Raw genomic sequence first — 17,377 nt, forward strand, 5'->3', positions numbered from 1 at the left:
ATTAAATATAGATGACACCTGTTGGAACAACTGTTTATAGAGGAATCCTTGTCACAGATGCTGATATTGGTACAAATGCTGAAATCAAGTTGTCTTGTAGAGATGATATTGTGAGATATTCGAATAGTAATAATTAGAAAAATATATTTTCATACATTGTATCAACATATCTAATAAAAATTTTTAAATTCTGCTTTTTTTTTAAATTAAATTGTTCAATATGGAGAATATTATATGACACATATTGAATTAATGAAATACAATCAGCAAAAAGACGGAGAGAGGAATAGACTAATGAAAGTTTATTGGAAATCAAACTGAAACTCTACTGGAGGCAATACAGGTTCGATCGTCTTCCTGTCCACAATATAAAAAAACAAAAATTCAGCCGTAAAAATGAATATAGTCAGTTTAACAGTTGCAACTCGTATAACATTAACTGGAGTTTGTGTAACACGTACTGTACAGTTGTATATAGATTCGATAGTAGCATTTACAGGACAATAAAATGACAAATCTAAATTTGTCAAGCTACTTTCACCGCCTTACACGACCGGAATTTGCGTGCTGCAAACGAAACCGGTTCTACCAGAGTAACAACTTGACCCGACCAGGTATTGACCGATTGTTTTCGTCATCTTGGAACTTTGTCAGCCACAAGACACATACTCGATCAAGATCTGCCTTTTCTATCGTGTAAGTTTACTTTATTCTATAATTTTCTTAAACTTCGATCTTTGAGAAAGTTTTACTTTCTAACTAACTTGAGCGTATCGAATCGTTGGAGTGAATCAATGTTACAATGACATTCATCAATATTATTTCTTGAAAGAAACCAAACTTCTCCGTCTTAAATTATTTTAAAATTAATATTTAAATTGTAAATCTATTCAGTCTTAATATTAAACATTTAAATTGATTTTTTTTATGCCTTTCTCGAGTAATTTTGTTAAAGAATGCTGTTTAAATCCCGGAGGCAGCAGCTTGTATACTCCAAACAATACCTTTACTCATTACATTACCTAAAGAAATGCTTTCTTTATACGTTCATGCGTGACACGATATCTATTTATAGCCATTAATATAAATTCTATATCTACTACGATTCGGTTTCCTTCACTCGAATATCTTTTCTATGCGATTCATTATTTTCTTCTACATTTAATGACCTACACTAATACAAAAGTTACGAACAATAAACTGACCTTCAATACTTGATAAGTGTGGCGTGCGAACACCGCAACGAGACCTCTTAAAAACAATTATATCAAACAAGTTTCGTGAAAATTCTTTCATATTTTCCTTAACCTCAGTTATGTCTGGGATCAAGCAGCCAAGCCGTATTAATAAATAATTTACTGTACTTTTTTTTTAGGATGGGAGCCGAGGAAATATTCTGATACAAGAAGTATGGGTGTGTTTTCTCTAGTTATTTACGTGGGCTTTTTAGGTAAGTGGTTTGCAACCACAGTTTTTTATTCATTTATTTTTTTTCTTATTTTCATTTATGCAATTTTTGTTTTTTCTATATTGAAAGGAGGATGTTGGGGACAGATCAATCGAGCACCTGTGTTTCTTCCTGGAGGTGACATGAGTCGGTTTTCACTCAGGGAAGACACTCCTGTTGGTAAGTGACAGATAAATTTATTACATTATAATGTTGTAATGCTACAATACAATTTATTTTAAATAAAATTGAAATAAACTTTCAGATTTCAAGTCAGTCTTTAATCTCAAAATCTTAAAATATCTTGCTATATTTCTGAGTTGTCTGATGTAATTGGAGAGGACTTGCTATATAAAAATTAGGATATTTATAATGTTATTTGGCATTTAATATGTTACTAATAATATGTTTTTGAATTTTATCCTGTTTTAGCTACTGTTCAAAGTAATTTTCTTTAATCCTTAAGGAAGAATATTAAGAATGGATTTATACAATGATATTGTTTGCAACCCAATTTTAGAAATGTAGGACCTAAGTTATTTATGAATTTTATATTCAATTAATCTTTTGTAAATTTTATAATTTAAAATTATGCAGTAATACAGTTTTTCTATTATGATAGAAAGTTTATCTTTTTTTCTTTAAAGTTTTTTTTTTATTCAAAATTTTCCTTTATCAAACTGTATGTAAAAAGTAATAAATCTACTGTTGGCATTGATATGTTTTTATAACAAGTTGTAAGTTAATGTTTGCATATTTTTAAGGTTACTTTTCCTGAAGTAATTATATCGAGGTCAGATAAAATCATTGAAAACTACTTATCAGGAAAAAAATGACATAAAAATGAATCATCATCAGAATATCAAATAACTAATACAACTGAATAAATATATTTGGATTGTTTTTTTTAAATTAATATGAAGTTTTTATTTTAGGTTCTTCTGTCTACACTCTTCGTGGTCGCGATCCAGAAAATACCAGAGTTTACTATTATATTAGTGGAGGAAGTTTCAGTGTGAATAAAGATACAGGTGTGGTGCATTTAATCAGACCACTAGATCGAGAAATTGAGAGTTCTATTGATGTCATTATCAGCATTACAGATGAAAAGGTCCAGGGTCAAGACCCCAACACTGTAAGCATTTATTTTATTGAAATTAATTAAAATATTGTAGATAGTTTATTATTAAACATTAAATTTGTACCTTTTAGATCTCTTTAAAACGTGAAATTACAGTTCTTGATCAGAATGACAATCCTCCGAGGTTTCAAAATGTTCCTTACGCATTTGTAATGGAAGAAGTAAGAGTGTTTTATAAAATAATTTTACAGTTAATTTACATTATATTTATTAAATTTTCTAATTAAATATAGATGACACCTGTTGGAACAACTGTTTATAGAGGAATCCTTGTCACAGATGCTGATATTGGTACAAATGCTGAAATCAAGTTGTCTTGTAGAGATGATATTGTGAGATATTCGAATAGTAATAATTAGAAAAATATATTTTCATACATTGTATCAACATATCTAATAAAAATTTTTAAATTTTAAAGACTCCTGATGCTTGCCAGAAATTTGAAATTCAGGGATTTGAAATAAGTGCTGGAAATTACAGAGGTGAGATTGTACTCAAAGAAAATGTAGATTATGAAGAAAAGTCTACATACACCATGATAATTATGGCTGAGGTAAGAGTAATTTCATTTTAAAAAATAAAAGTTTATTTAATAGAAATTGCTAAATTATTCTGTATTTTAGGATTTGTCTTTACACGGCAGATTGAATTCAACTGTAAATGTTATTGTAGAGATTAAAGATATTCAAGATCAGTCTCCTGTATTCCACAATGCTCCATATTCTGCCACTGTGTCAGAAAATAGTCTTCCTGTAAAATATATTTAAAATATTTTATTTAAAATGAATATTTTAACTAAGATAATCATAAATTTATTATTATTTGTGCTGATTTAGGGTACTTCAGTTNCAGAATCACAGACTAGACAACACATTCATTGATGAATGAAATAAAATTACATTTATCATAAACATATATACTTGTAGATTCCAAACAGCCACAGCAAACAAAATTCCTACATTGAAAAAGAATAATAAATATTCAAAAAGTAAAGCATTTGTGGAGAACTGATAGGATACTTATTATGTCTTTTAAACATACATCATCCTACATATAAAAAAGTCTAGAAATCACCAATCATGTCACCAATGGCAAATATTCTTTTCACATTAGCTTTATATTGTTATTTACTCAAATGAAATACAGTATTAAGCTTTAATATCACAATGTCACATTAATACTGGAGTTACCATACTGAACATTAATTAAGAATTTCCTGATTACATAATACAAAATACATACACCAACAGTACACAAATAAAATAAAAGGGTTACTGTTATTTTATTTGTGCACTGTTTAGTAGCTCTGCTTTGACCTTGATCCTAGCTTAGTACTAGACATCAGTATCAAGTAGAACACAACCTAACAAACAAATTATAATCCTTATTGTTTTAGTTCCATATTTTCATAAAGTTAAGAAAAGAATATATGTTTAATGAAGTAGTTTGTACACGTTTAGGATAATAACAATTAAAAATATTTTAAAATAGGAATTATTTCTTGTTATAATAATAGTTTTAAAGGGCTAGCATGAACTTTTGTGGCTCTTGCTTCTGGAGAACATGCTAAACCTGCCTTGTCCTGAGTTTTAATTAACTTTAATCTTCTTTCATTTTTTTAGGATATTTCTCAGTTGATTTTGAAAGTGGTGTTGTATCTGTTATAAGAGCTCTAACTGGGAAAGGAAGGGAAGAACCTTACTCAATAATAATTAGAGCTACTGATAAAGGTATTCCTGCCAAATATACAGATGTGGAGGTTCTGGTAATTGTTAGTGATGTGTCTACTAATGATGGAATTCCTCAATTCATTCGTCCTGCTTCGGGAGAAGTTGCTTATATACATGAGGTAATTATGTCTTTTTTTTATTCAAACAAAATGAATTACTATTAATTGAGTCTTGTTGTTACAGAATGCTACTTTGGGTACACCTGTGTTTCAAGTTGTAGCTTTTGACCCAGATAATCCAAACACTGCCAATGGCAAAGTTTCATACAGATTTTTGGATGATCATACAAACTCTATTGATGGTGATTTTGCATTTGCAATTGACAGTGCTACAGGAGTAATTAGCACACAGCAACTATTAGACAGGGAAACAAAAGAAAATTATACAGTGAGTTTTTAAATTATTTATATTTATTAATCCTGTAATGATTTTTAATATTTGACAAAAGCAATATTATTTTTAGATAATTGTTGTTGCTTATGATTATGGCTTTCCTCCACAAGAAGCTCATCGGGTTCTTCGAGTGTATATTCTTGATGTAGATGACAATGATCCTCATTTCAATAGACCCATCGTAAGTTAATTATATTATTGTATCATTTTGCAGTTTAAAATAATTAATAATTATAAATTATTATTTTTCAATTTAGAAATCTCAACCCATAGATATAAAAGTAAAAGAAGAACAGCCTATAGGAACAGTAATAGGATCTTTACAGGGAATAGATGAGGACGTTGGAATTAATGCAATTATGGATTATTTTATAATAGGTAAAGATAATGTTTGTAATATTGATGTCAGGATGATGAAATAGTAAATAGTTTACCTTTTATTTAAGATGGTAATGAGCAAGATGTTTTTGGAGTAAGAAGAAACAATGAAAGTAAAGGAGAAATTTATATCAATAAACATATAGATCGAGAAAAACAAAATAAATATTTATTAACAATTAAAGTCAGTAAACCATCANGTTCAGTTATTCTGACTTATAATAACAATGTTTCTGTATTTACATGTCTTCAGAAGCATTTTTCTGTAGACAGAAATATTTCACTGAAAGATTCATAAAATGTGTTCAGAGCAGTGTAATGTGTTATCCGTCAGCATAGGTTGATACTGATTGAATTGAATTGAAGTATGTCTAATGTTCTGTTTGTGTACCTCCCATGATCAGAACTTCTAAAATGTGTTTTCTATCAGTCCTTAGAATATCTTTTAAATTCAGGATATCTCTCAGCTGAAATATGTTTGTTAAAATTGTGAAATGAACATCTCTATTGGTCATTTTTACTTTGAATTCTTCTATCTGCATATCTAATAAAAATTTTTAAATTTTAAAGACTCCTGATGCTTGCCAGAAATTTGAAATTCAGGGATTTGAAATAAGTGCTGGAAATTACAGAGGTGAGATTGTACTCAAAGAAAATGTAGATTATGAAGAAAAGTCTACATACACCATGATAATTATGGCTGAGGTAAGAGTAATTTCATTTTAAAAAATAAAAGTTTATTTAATAGAAATTGCTAAATTATTCTGTATTTTAGGATTTGTCTTTACACGGCAGATTGAATTCAACTGTAAATGTTATTGTAGAGATTAAAGATATTCAAGATCAGTCTCCTGTATTCCACAATGCTCCATATTCTGCCACTGTGTCAGAAAATAGTCTTCCTGTAAAATATATTTAAAATATTTTATTTAAAATGAATATTTTAACTAAGATAATCATAAATTTATTATTATTTGTGCTGATTTAGGGTACTTCAGTTTTAACCGTATCAGTTCATGATGGTGATATAGGAAATCCAAGACCATTAATTTTAATGACTCAACAAGGTATTTTTGGAACATAATGATAGCTTTAAATATTTTATATAGTTAATTTTTATAATTATTAAATAATTTATATAACTAATTTATCATTTATAATTATTTGACAGATAAAAAGAAATATTTCAGATTAAATAATCGAATCAATAATGGTCAGGGATTATATTCTGCCACATTAGAAACTTCAAATGTTCCAATTGATCGAGAAGATCCTGATATTTTGAATAATGGTGGATTGTATATTTTTCAAATAAAGGTAAATGTTAGTGTACTGTAAGAAACTAAAACAAACTATTACAAAATAAAATTTCTTTTAGGCAATAGAATTGATAAATGGAAGACCAATAGGGGATAGTGTTATTAGTAATGTTACAATTGTTGTTACTGATATAAATGATCAGCAGCCAGAATTTAATGAAAAACAGTTCAATGTAACAGTTTCAGAAGATATTAGTAATAATACTCCTCTTCCTGATTTGAATATGGTTGTTAGTGACATGGATGTGGTAAGATACTCTCCTTCTTCAAATATTTTTTTAATACAGAAATATGGTATTGATTTGTTAATTTTAGGGTGATAATGCAAAATTTTCACTTCATCTGGAAGATGTCTTGAATTCAAATGGGGTATTTTCAGTTTTCCCAACAACAGCTATTGGTAGAACTCCTGTAATCATTAAAGTAATTGATACAAGCAAACTTGATTATGAGCATTTAGACAAGCAAATGTTTATATTTCATGTGAGTTTGATAATTTTTAATATTAAGATCTAAGATTATTTTAAAATAGATTATAATGAAACTTTTTTAAAATGTATACATAAGGTTATAGCTTCTCAGCAAGGAATGGCATCAACTACTTCAACAGTTACAGTTCATCTTTCTGATGCTAATGATAATTCTCCCATATTCAAACATGAACAGTATGTTGTAAAAGTACCAGAAAATGCTCCAGCAAATGCTACTATTTTTAGTTTACAGGTTTGAATTATGAATGATTTCAAATTTTTACAAAATATTTTATGTATTTTAAAACACAAAATGATATATTTTAATAGGCACAAGATGCTGATAGTGGAATTTTTGGTAAGATAAAATATTCTATAAAAGGATTTGGCTCAGACAAGTAAGCACATTTTAAAATGCGTAAACTATTTTAAAATTTATGTCATAATAATGATGTAACTGTTTTTAACCCAGATTCAAAGTTGACACTGATAATGGACATATCAAAATTGCAAACTGTGGTAAGAAAACCTGTTTAGATTATGAAATGCAGAAGGACTATTCCCTGACTTATGAAGCAGAAGATGGTGGAGGAAAAGTATCATCAGTTAATTTATTTATTGAAGTATTAGATATAAATGATAATCCACCACAATTTTTGAAAGATGAATATATTTGTGAATTACAAGAAAATGCCAAAGAAATAATACCTCCTCTGTTTGTAAAGGTATTTTGAATTCATTTATTTAAAATTAAAAATGATATATTTAAAAAATTAGTTTTAATATCAAAAATTAATTTACAGGCCACAGATCTTGATAGTTCTAAACAAGATGGAGATAAAATTATATATTCTATAAAAGCAGAAAATACTACAGATCCAGTAATTTCTATTGATCCTACTACTGGACAAATTATGTTAAAACGCCCTATAAAATTTAGTGATACACCAAATAATTCTGGACTTTTATTTGTGATGATTCAAGCTAAAGATTATGGAAATCCACCTTTACTATCTGAAACTAGATTATTAATAAAGTTAAAGGTCAGAAAAGTGTTTCCTTATTAAATCAAAATAAATTAAAATTAAAATTCATTATATAATATATATATGCATATCTCATTAGAGAGAGAACGATGGAGCACCCTTGTTTCTAGGTGAACCATATAAAGTTTCAATTAAAGAAAATGCCCCTCAAGGCAAGTTGAATTATATACTCTTACATAATTTAGTATTTAAGGTGATAAATTTTATAATACATTTTATTTTTAATTATACAGATACAAGTGTAATTAAAATTGTTGCAACTGATCCTGATGGTCCTGATAATAAAATAACTTATGCTATAGAGAGTGGTGGAAAGGACAGTTTTGTTATTGATAGCAAAACTGGGATAATCAGAGTCATTTCAGGAGCTAATCTTGATCGTGACATTTATGGAACAGAATATAAATTAATAGTTAGTGATCTTTGTTTGTTGTTCTATCTGCATTTTTGAAGTCTTTTGTTATTTGAAATTTAAACATGGTTTTATTTTTAGGTTCATGCCATAGATGCTGGAAATGCACTTCAACAAACAGCTACTGCAACTGTAACCATTCTTATAGATGATGTTAATAATAAACCACCAAAATTTTTGAAAGACACTTATGTTCAATATATTCCTGAAAGTAAGTTACAGTATTAAAATTTTAATCATAATTAACAAATTCTAGTTAGATCACAAATTTAATTTGTCTTTTCAGATTTGAATATAGGTGAGGAAGTCATAAATGTTACTGCCATAGATCCAGATAAAGATGCTAAATTGCGCTACTCTATAATTGAACCCATAATTGCTAGAGATAAAACTGGATCCGTTGTGTCATCAACAGATCCATTTAATTATAAAGTAAGCATTACAAATTTTCAAATGATTTATAGAATATTATTATTTTTATAAAATATATTTATATTTTGTACTGTAGAATGTTTTTAGAATTGATGGAACAACTGGACAAATAACTATAAATAGTCTTTTAGACTATAGTGCTGCTTCTGTAATTATTCTTACTGCTCAAGTTATAGATCTTAATGCTGTTGTAGGAACTGAACAAAAAGCAACAGGTATCTTTTTAATCAATTATATTGTTTAGTGTTTTAGCTACTATTTAATATCTCTGTATTATTTATATTATCCTTTATTGAGGCAAATAATACTGAAATTTTATTGAATAGAAAAATAAATTTTGCATATTTTAATAATAAATTTTTTTATTAGTTGAAGTCACAGTTTATGTTCAAGTTCACAATGAAATGGTACCAATATTTGCACCTCCATGGACTCCTTCAAATCCAAAAATTGATATCACAGTGCCTGAAGAAACTTTGATTGGTTCTACTTTGCTAACGCTTGCAGCTTATGATCCTTTAGCACACCAAGCTATAAACCATTTTGAGAAAGTTTCAAATTCTGATTCAAACAATTATGTTTCTGTTAGTCCTATTTCAGGTATATTTTTTTGTTCTTCTTTAATATATTTAGTATTAAAATAAATATTAAATAAGTTAAAATTTAAATTCAGGCTTGGTGACCCTTAATCATCGGCTGGATTTTGAAGAATTACCATTAAAATATATTACATTTCAAGTAAAGGCTATCAATGGAGATGATGGAAATGAACGTTTTAGCACAGCAACAGTTGTTGTAAATGTTCAAGATGTTAATGACAACAGCCCTGTATTTTCTCAAGATGTAAGTGTATGAAATAATTTTTAATGTTAATAAATAATAATTAATAATAATTTATTTTGCAGTCATATAAAACAACTGTCTCAGAATCTGCAACATATCCTCATACACTACTAACAGTCCTTGCATCTGACAAAGATTCTGGTGAATTTGGAAATATTGAATATTCTGTATCAGGAGATGGTAGTGATGTTTTTGATATTGATAAAAAATCAGTAAGTTAATTTTAATGTTATAAATAATCTGAATGATTAAATTAAACTAAAATTTTATTAATTTTAATTAAAATAGGGCACAATACAAATTCGTGAAAATATAACACTTGATAGAGAAAAACAGGCATCTTATAATCTTCAAGTTATTGCTAATGATAGTCCAAATATAATAGCTAATCAAAGAAGAACATCAGTTTTGGTATATATATTTTGATTAGATTTTGTTTTTATATTTGATGCAACTTAATTTTTAATAATAAGTCTATATTATAGGTGGTAATATCATTATTGGATGTGAATGACAATGCTCCTGTCTTTAGTCAACCATTATATACTGCAGTGGTGCCTGAAAATGTGCCAACAGATTTTAGCATTATAACCGTTAAAGCCACTGATGCAGATGAAGGAAGAAATAAAGAAATACAATACACAATTGTAGAAGATATGATTTCTGAACCTGTAGGTAAGTAATCAAGAATAATTTTATGATTACAATCATAAAGATAACAATTTTCAAAATATTAGAAACAAAAATTATTCTTGGAAATTAATTAACTCTTCAATAAAGCCTCAAATTATAGTAATCAAAAATTTTCAAAATATCAGTATAGTAAAGACTTAACAGTCAATATTTGTAAATTAGAAGAAGAGTAAATTTCAATTTTATAATATATTTTTACAAGTACAAGTAGGAAAACTTATTTATATGCAATATTATAATACAAGAAATTAAATTGGGATATTATCTTAATATCTTAATTTATGAACATATTTTCTTTTATGTTATTTTGTTATGGCTATATTATTAAAATTTGTTAAGAATGGAAAATAAACTAAATTACATTTAAAAATTTATAATAAAAATTGAATTATGTTTTCTCTTTTATGTTATTTCTTTATATTTGCTTCATTAAAAAACAGTTATAAAAAGGTTTAGAAACGTTATTTGGAAATAAAATGCTATCAAGACTATGTATTAATTTACAGTAGACTCCCCTATAATACTGTAGATAATTCCATGTTATATGAATTCCATGTTGTACGAGTCATTTCGATTTTACAAATACATGAGCCGCTCACAGTCCGGCACACGTATTTGTAAAATCTAAGTGACTCGTACAACATGGAATTCATATAACACGGAATTATCTACAGTGTTATAGGGGGGTCTACTGTACTTTCACGCTATGGAGAGTTTAGGCAGTAAGTTGAGTTTACTATCGTCTGTACAGTATATAGGCCTANATTACAGTATTTATGTAAACAATGATATTGACTTACATAAATACTGTAATCTAATATTACATTAGGAATAAAAGCAAACTTATTATACATATATTTTAAGTTTTTAATATTTTTAATTTTAATTTAGATTTTAGATAATGTTTGTTGCTTACGAAATATTACTATAAATGATATTTTATTATTCAAAATTTGAATTTCTCAAAGTGTACATTTAAAAAGTTCAAAAGGTCATGACATAATTTATTGTAATAATTATATGTTTTTATAAATTATATAATGTTTTCTATAATAAAAACATAATACTTAACCTCCTATTTTAAAAATAACCATGATAACAATTTGTAGAAAATTCACAAAAAATTAAAAAACATTACTAACATAAATAAAGTGTCTTCATACTTTATCTTAGTTAACAATAACAAAGTATCAAGACACTTTATTGAAATCTTGAAAAAAGCTTAAAATTTTTCTAAATATTTATCAGTTTTAATATTCATTGAAAAAGTGCACTCTTTCTATCTCAAAAATTTACAAAAGTAAAAAGTAAGAACTACTGTAAAACAGAACATTTTAATGAAGTAGTTTGTACACGTTTAGGATAATAACAATTAAAAATATTTTAAAATAGGAATTATTTCTTGTTATAATAATAGTTTTAAAGGGCTAGCATGAACTTTTGTGGCTCTTGCTTCTGGAGAACATGCTAAACCTGCCTTGTCCTGAGTTTTAATTAACTTTAATCTTCTTTCATTTTTTTAGGATATTTCTCAGTTGATTTTGAAAGTGGTGTTGTATCTGTTATAAGAGCTCTAACTGGGAAAGGAAGGGAAGAACCTTACTCAATAATAATTAGAGCTACTGATAAAGGTATTCCTGCCAAATATACAGATGTGGAGGTTCTGGTAATTGTTAGTGATGTGTCTACTAATGATGGAATTCCTCAATTCATTCGTCCTGCTTCGGGAGAAGTTGCTTATATACATGAGGTAATTATGTCTTTTTTTTATTCAAACAAAATGAATTACTATTAATTGAGTCTTGTTGTTACAGAATGCTACTTTGGGTACACCTGTGTTTCAAGTTGTAGCTTTTGACCCAGATAATCCAAACACTGCCAATGGCAAAGTTTCATACAGATTTTTGGATGATCATACAAACTCTATTGATGGTGATTTTGCATTTGCAATTGACAGTGCTACAGGAGTAATTAGCACACAGCAACTATTAGACAGGGAAACAAAAGAAAATTATACAGTGAGTTTTTAAATTATTTATATTTATTAATCCTGTAATGATTTTTAATATTTGACAAAAGCAATATTATTTTTAGATAATTGTTGTTGCTTATGATTATGGCTTTCCTCCACAAGAAGCTCATCGGGTTCTTCGAGTGTATATTCTTGATGTAGATGACAATGATCCTCATTTCAATAGACCCATCGTAAGTTAATTATATTATTGTATCATTTTGCAGTTTAAAATAATTAATAATTATAAATTATTATTTTTCAATTTAGAAATCTCAACCCATAGATATAAAAGTAAAAGAAGAACAGCCTATAGGAACAGTAATAGGATCTTTACAGGGAATAGATGAGGACGTTGGAATTAATGCAATTATGGATTATTTTATAATAGGTAAAGATAATGTTTGTAATATTGATGTCAGGATGATGAAATAGTAAATAGTTTACCTTTTATTTAAGATGGTAATGAGCAAGATGTTTTTGGAGTAAGAAGAAACAATGAAAGTAAAGGAGAAATTTATATCAATAAACATATAGATCGAGAAAAACAAAATAAATATTTATTAACAATTAAAGTCAGTAAACCATCAAAACCTCCACATCCTTTACAAGATAAATATACTCCAGAAGATTTGTCACAAATTCAAGTAGCTGTAGACATTCAGGATATTGATGATAATCCTCCTTTGTTTGAAAAGGATCATTATATTGTAGGTAAGTGCAGAAAGTATTAGCAATAAATTAATATTACTAATATTCAGTCATATCATTTCATATAGTGTATGTACTATTCAGCTCATAATATAGTTGTTTCAGTAACTATGCTTGACCTTGGTCCAGCAATCACTAAGCACCAATATCAGATAAGAAAGACAAGGTATACAACAAGACAACAACAATAATAATAATAAATTATAATTATTGTTATTATTATTAAACAGTCTTAAAGAGGATCACCGGTCTTGCATAGGAGGATTGATGATTGCATGGGTTAAGTGATTGGTTACAATACAAAAAGTAATCAGGATCTGACACCAACTAGTCTGACAATGTTTATAGTCATATATGTGGCACTGTGAGGTTTATACAAGCAAGAAAACAGAGATAGTATGTTCTATAATACAGTATTAGAAGAGACAGTGCACACAATAGTTTCATGCACATGATTTAATTTTTGCAGTTAAATTTTACAAAAATATCAGTGGAGAGAAAAAGGATGCTGTTTAGGTTTAAAGGGAATTAAGTTGATGAAAAATTAATGTAGTCATTGTAGAAGCCCAAAATGAAAACAAGAAAATTTGATAAAAACTCCTGTCTATCAGTTTAATCAGTGTCAAAAATGTCCTGTCTATCAGCTAATTGAATATTTGGAGCAGAGGTCTGAAATTCCCATTTGCCAATAGGCATAATAAAGTTTGCACTGTTTGGTTAAAGCCCAGGAGAAAACATCTATTAAAGATTAAGTAAAGGTTCAGACATTCAAATTTTTTATTTTCAATTTCAGTAATAGAGTTTTCATTTTGCAGGCTTTCTCTTCTTACAAGTGTTTGAAAAGAATAAAGTTTGCTAATTCAATAATAACTATTTCATTTATCTATTATTTAGAAAAGAATGACATCTAAAATTGAGAAATTAAAATTTGTGACTGCACAAATTTAGTCTGGAAACTCAGATAAACAAACTATACTACAGCTGAGTCAGAATCACAGACTAGACAACACATTCATTGATGAATGAAATAAAATTACATTTATCATAAACATATATACTTGTAGATTCCAAACAGCCACAGCAAACAAAATTCCTACATTGAAAAAGAATAATAAATATTCAAAAAGTAAAGCATTTGTGGAGAACTGATAGGATACTTATTATGTCTTTTAAACATACATCATCCTACATATAAAAAAGTCTAGAAATCACCAATCATGTCACCAATGGCAAATATTCTTTTCACATTAGCTTTATATTGTTATTTACTCAAATGAAATACAGTATTAAGCTTTAATATCACAATGTCACATTAATACTGGAGTTACCATACTGAACATTAATTAAGAATTTCCTGATTACATAATACAAAATACATACACCAACAGTACACAAATAAAATAAAAGGGTTACTGTTATTTTATTTGTGCACTGTTTAGTAGCTCTGCTTTGACCTTGATCCTAGCTTAGTACTAGACATCAGTATCAAGTAGAACACAACCTAACAAACAAATTATAATCCTTATTGTTTTAGTTCCATATTTTCATAAAGTTAAGAAAAGAATATATGAATTATTATAAGATTTGTAATGAAAATAAAAAATAAAAATTTTAAAGTGTTATAATTTATGCAATGTTCTATTAATATATAGCAATCATAGTAAACTATATATTTTGATGATATATTTTAAAATTTTTAGATTTTGTAATAATGTACATAAATAATTTAATAATAAATTAAAGCTAAAAATAAATAAATCTTTTTGTACATAATAAGAATGCTTAAGGATAGTGAATATATTGACTCAAATCTTTATTGTCAATATAAGAGAAAGTGGTAATGCATTTACACTTGCTCATTTATTCCCAATTATTATTGGAGAGGAGCTAAGGTTCATATGAAAATGCTATGAATTTGTCTTAATAAGTAACAAAATTTTCTTCAGATCCAGAGTAGAGCAAGCAAGCTGTCAAGAAAATTTTGTTTCTTATTAAGACAAATCCATCTACAGCATTTTCATATGGATCTTAGCTCTATAACAAATTTAAAGATCAGTTCTTTATTTTATTAATTTTATGTGTTATTATTCTACTGAATAATAAGTTTTAAATATCAAATCTTTAATTACCTTGAAAATTTATTGTTGAAATTTGCATTGGTCTTAATTTTTATTCAGGTGTTCGAGAAAGTACCGAAGTAGATGCAGAATTGGTTACAGTGAAAGCAAGTGATCCAGATTCATCTTCTGGACCTGTTATGTACAGTATTAAAAATGTGACTTATTTCAGAGTAAGATTTTCTATCATGAACTATCTGAAATTAATAAAAAGAAATACAGTTGTAATAAAAATTATTGATAAAATATTTTAGTCTTCAAAGAAAGAAGTTAAAATAACCAATGATAATTTTGTGATCAACCCAAGTACTGGAAAATTAAATGCTAATCAAGGATTTCAGAGTTTTGTAAATGGATACTTTGATATATTAATAGAAGCAAGGAGTGGACCAGGTAGAAAGAATGTTGCATATGCTCATGTTAAGGTAAAACTTTTCTTATCAATAATTAATTTATCAAATAAAATTTTAAATTGCTGATTATACGCTTCTAGGTGTATGTTTTATATGACGGAGACTTACTAAAATTTGTATTTGATAAAAGACCAGATGAAGTTCGAAATAATATTCCACAATTCAAAAAGTATCAGTGCAGTTTAATAAATTATAATTTAAGCTACGACTATAACTTACTGATATGTTTCTTCATTAAATATTATTTTCAGAGATTTAGAAACAGCTATAACGGAACCTTTAACACTAAATATATATGATACTCAATTTTATAGTAGATCTGATGGAAGTTTAGATTTTGAAAGGTAATTTCTTCTCTTTAAATTATTTATTTTAAAATAATATATATATATTCTAAAACAATTACATTAATGAATCAGAAAACAAGATTTTTTTAAATATTTACATATAAATATTTTCTTATTATCAGTACGAGTTCCTGCTTTCAGTTATTAGAAAAAGATGATATTGTTGATCCTAAACGGGTTATGGATATTTTAAATGCTAAAAAATCTGCTGAAGTTGAAAAACTCTATAAAATGTATAAGATTGTGAGCATTGAAGTGAGTGTCTTACATAATTTTTTCTAAGTCGAAATGAAATTCGTACAGAATTATACAGATATTTTCCTGTCTATAGCAATGTATTCCGAGTAAGGAAGATTATAGAATGACATGGAGTGAGGTAAGCGTACTTGTTGTTGCAGCGCTTATTGCAGTATCCGCATTTGTTGTAACTGTTATCATTTGCATAATGTATTCACGGTAAGTTAGTTTTCCTATTTACAAGTTAATTTTATTTAATAATAATAATAATAATAATACTGTACTAATAAGATATATAACTTAAATTTTTAGGTATAAAAAGAAGATTAGACTTATGTATTGTAAGTATTATATATGTTACTATTATTGTTATTTGATATAAAAATCCTTAATTATTTATTTATTTATTTTTTGTATAGATCACAACATGATTGTTGGTGAACAAAGGTAAAATTTTAATAATTCTATTATATTATTTTTGATGTATTAAAATTTAATATAAATTCTGTTTTTAGTGGTCCTTTGTCAACACTTAGTCCTGCAGAGTAAGTACTTATTTAATGCTGAGGAAAGTTCTGATATAAATGAAATTTTTAATATTGATTTTTAAAATTTTTTTCTACAGACAACAGAGGATATATGAGTGGCAAGAAATGAATACACCAATGGCTGATGCAGCATCTTTCAGGAGCTATCCAACTCTGAGATAGTTGAGCTATAATTCTAATTTTAAGTTGTTTAATTCTGCTACTAAAGATATAAAGCCATCTAATTTTGAATGAATTTTCCATTCTAAGTGATTAACTTATCAAAACCAATGATTTTTTACATTGGAAGAAATGGTAGTCATTCGGTACTGATACTACTTAACATAATTTATGTATTGTTTATACATTAAATAATCATCTAGTCAATTATTAATGACCTAAATGGAATCATTAAAATGGCTCTTAAACATTCAAATTCAAATTATAAAAAAAAAATTAGCAAATTTTGTTAGTTAACAGATGTTTTTATGTATTAATATCTAATGAATTTGTATAAAAAATTATAACAAATTATGTAAATTATTTTTTCACCTATAAATTTTAATCATCTGTATATTCATCATTATAATTATCATTGCTAAATGATGATGTATGTTGTCGTATAACTAATTTATCAATAAAAAATATATATATATAAACAAATTAATACCTGTTTTAATTCATAAAAATAGGTCATTTCAGTAAAGATA

The 17,377-nt window shown here is 27.1% G+C and overlaps 1 protein-coding gene across 2 annotated transcripts; it reads left to right on the forward strand.

Moving 5' to 3' along the window:
- Positions 1-457: 457 nt before the first annotated feature.
- Positions 458-17,283, forward strand: LOC111633086 (cadherin-23-like). Of its 2 annotated transcripts, none has more exons than XM_023377615.1 (41): positions 458-696; positions 1,376-1,450; positions 1,538-1,627; positions 2,383-2,582; positions 2,660-2,749; positions 2,822-2,920; positions 3,007-3,141; positions 3,212-3,340; positions 6,078-6,156; positions 6,261-6,406; positions 6,468-6,656; positions 6,724-6,891; positions 6,976-7,131; positions 7,209-7,276; positions 7,351-7,603; positions 7,682-7,921; positions 8,004-8,076; positions 8,158-8,336; positions 8,418-8,547; positions 8,623-8,768; positions 8,845-8,983; positions 9,138-9,368; positions 9,442-9,611; positions 9,674-9,823; positions 9,900-10,022; positions 10,097-10,286; positions 11,828-12,054; positions 12,119-12,322; positions 12,399-12,509; positions 12,586-12,706; positions 12,775-13,029; positions 15,204-15,316; positions 15,398-15,568; positions 15,637-15,725; positions 15,808-15,900; positions 16,026-16,158; positions 16,235-16,359; positions 16,453-16,481; positions 16,560-16,587; positions 16,656-16,685; positions 16,766-17,283. In XM_023377615.1, the coding sequence occupies exons 2-41, from the start codon at positions 1,411-1,413 to the stop codon at positions 16,848-16,850; spliced, it is 5,427 nt and encodes a 1,808-aa protein (XP_023233383.1). In that variant the 5' UTR covers positions 458-696; positions 1,376-1,410; the 3' UTR covers positions 16,851-17,283. The 2 variants fall into 2 exon arrangements, with proteins under 2 accessions (XP_023233383.1, XP_023233385.1); XM_023377617.1 differs by lacking the exon at positions 458-696 and adding an exon at positions 1,222-1,275.
- Positions 17,284-17,377: the final 94 nt, after the last annotated feature.

This window comes from Centruroides sculpturatus, unplaced genomic scaffold (assembly GCF_000671375.1).
Source record: "Centruroides sculpturatus isolate CEXI.00-Female unplaced genomic scaffold, Cexi_2.0 scaffold478, whole genome shotgun sequence".
Classification (NCBI taxonomy): domain Eukaryota; kingdom Metazoa; phylum Arthropoda; class Arachnida; order Scorpiones; family Buthidae; genus Centruroides; species Centruroides sculpturatus.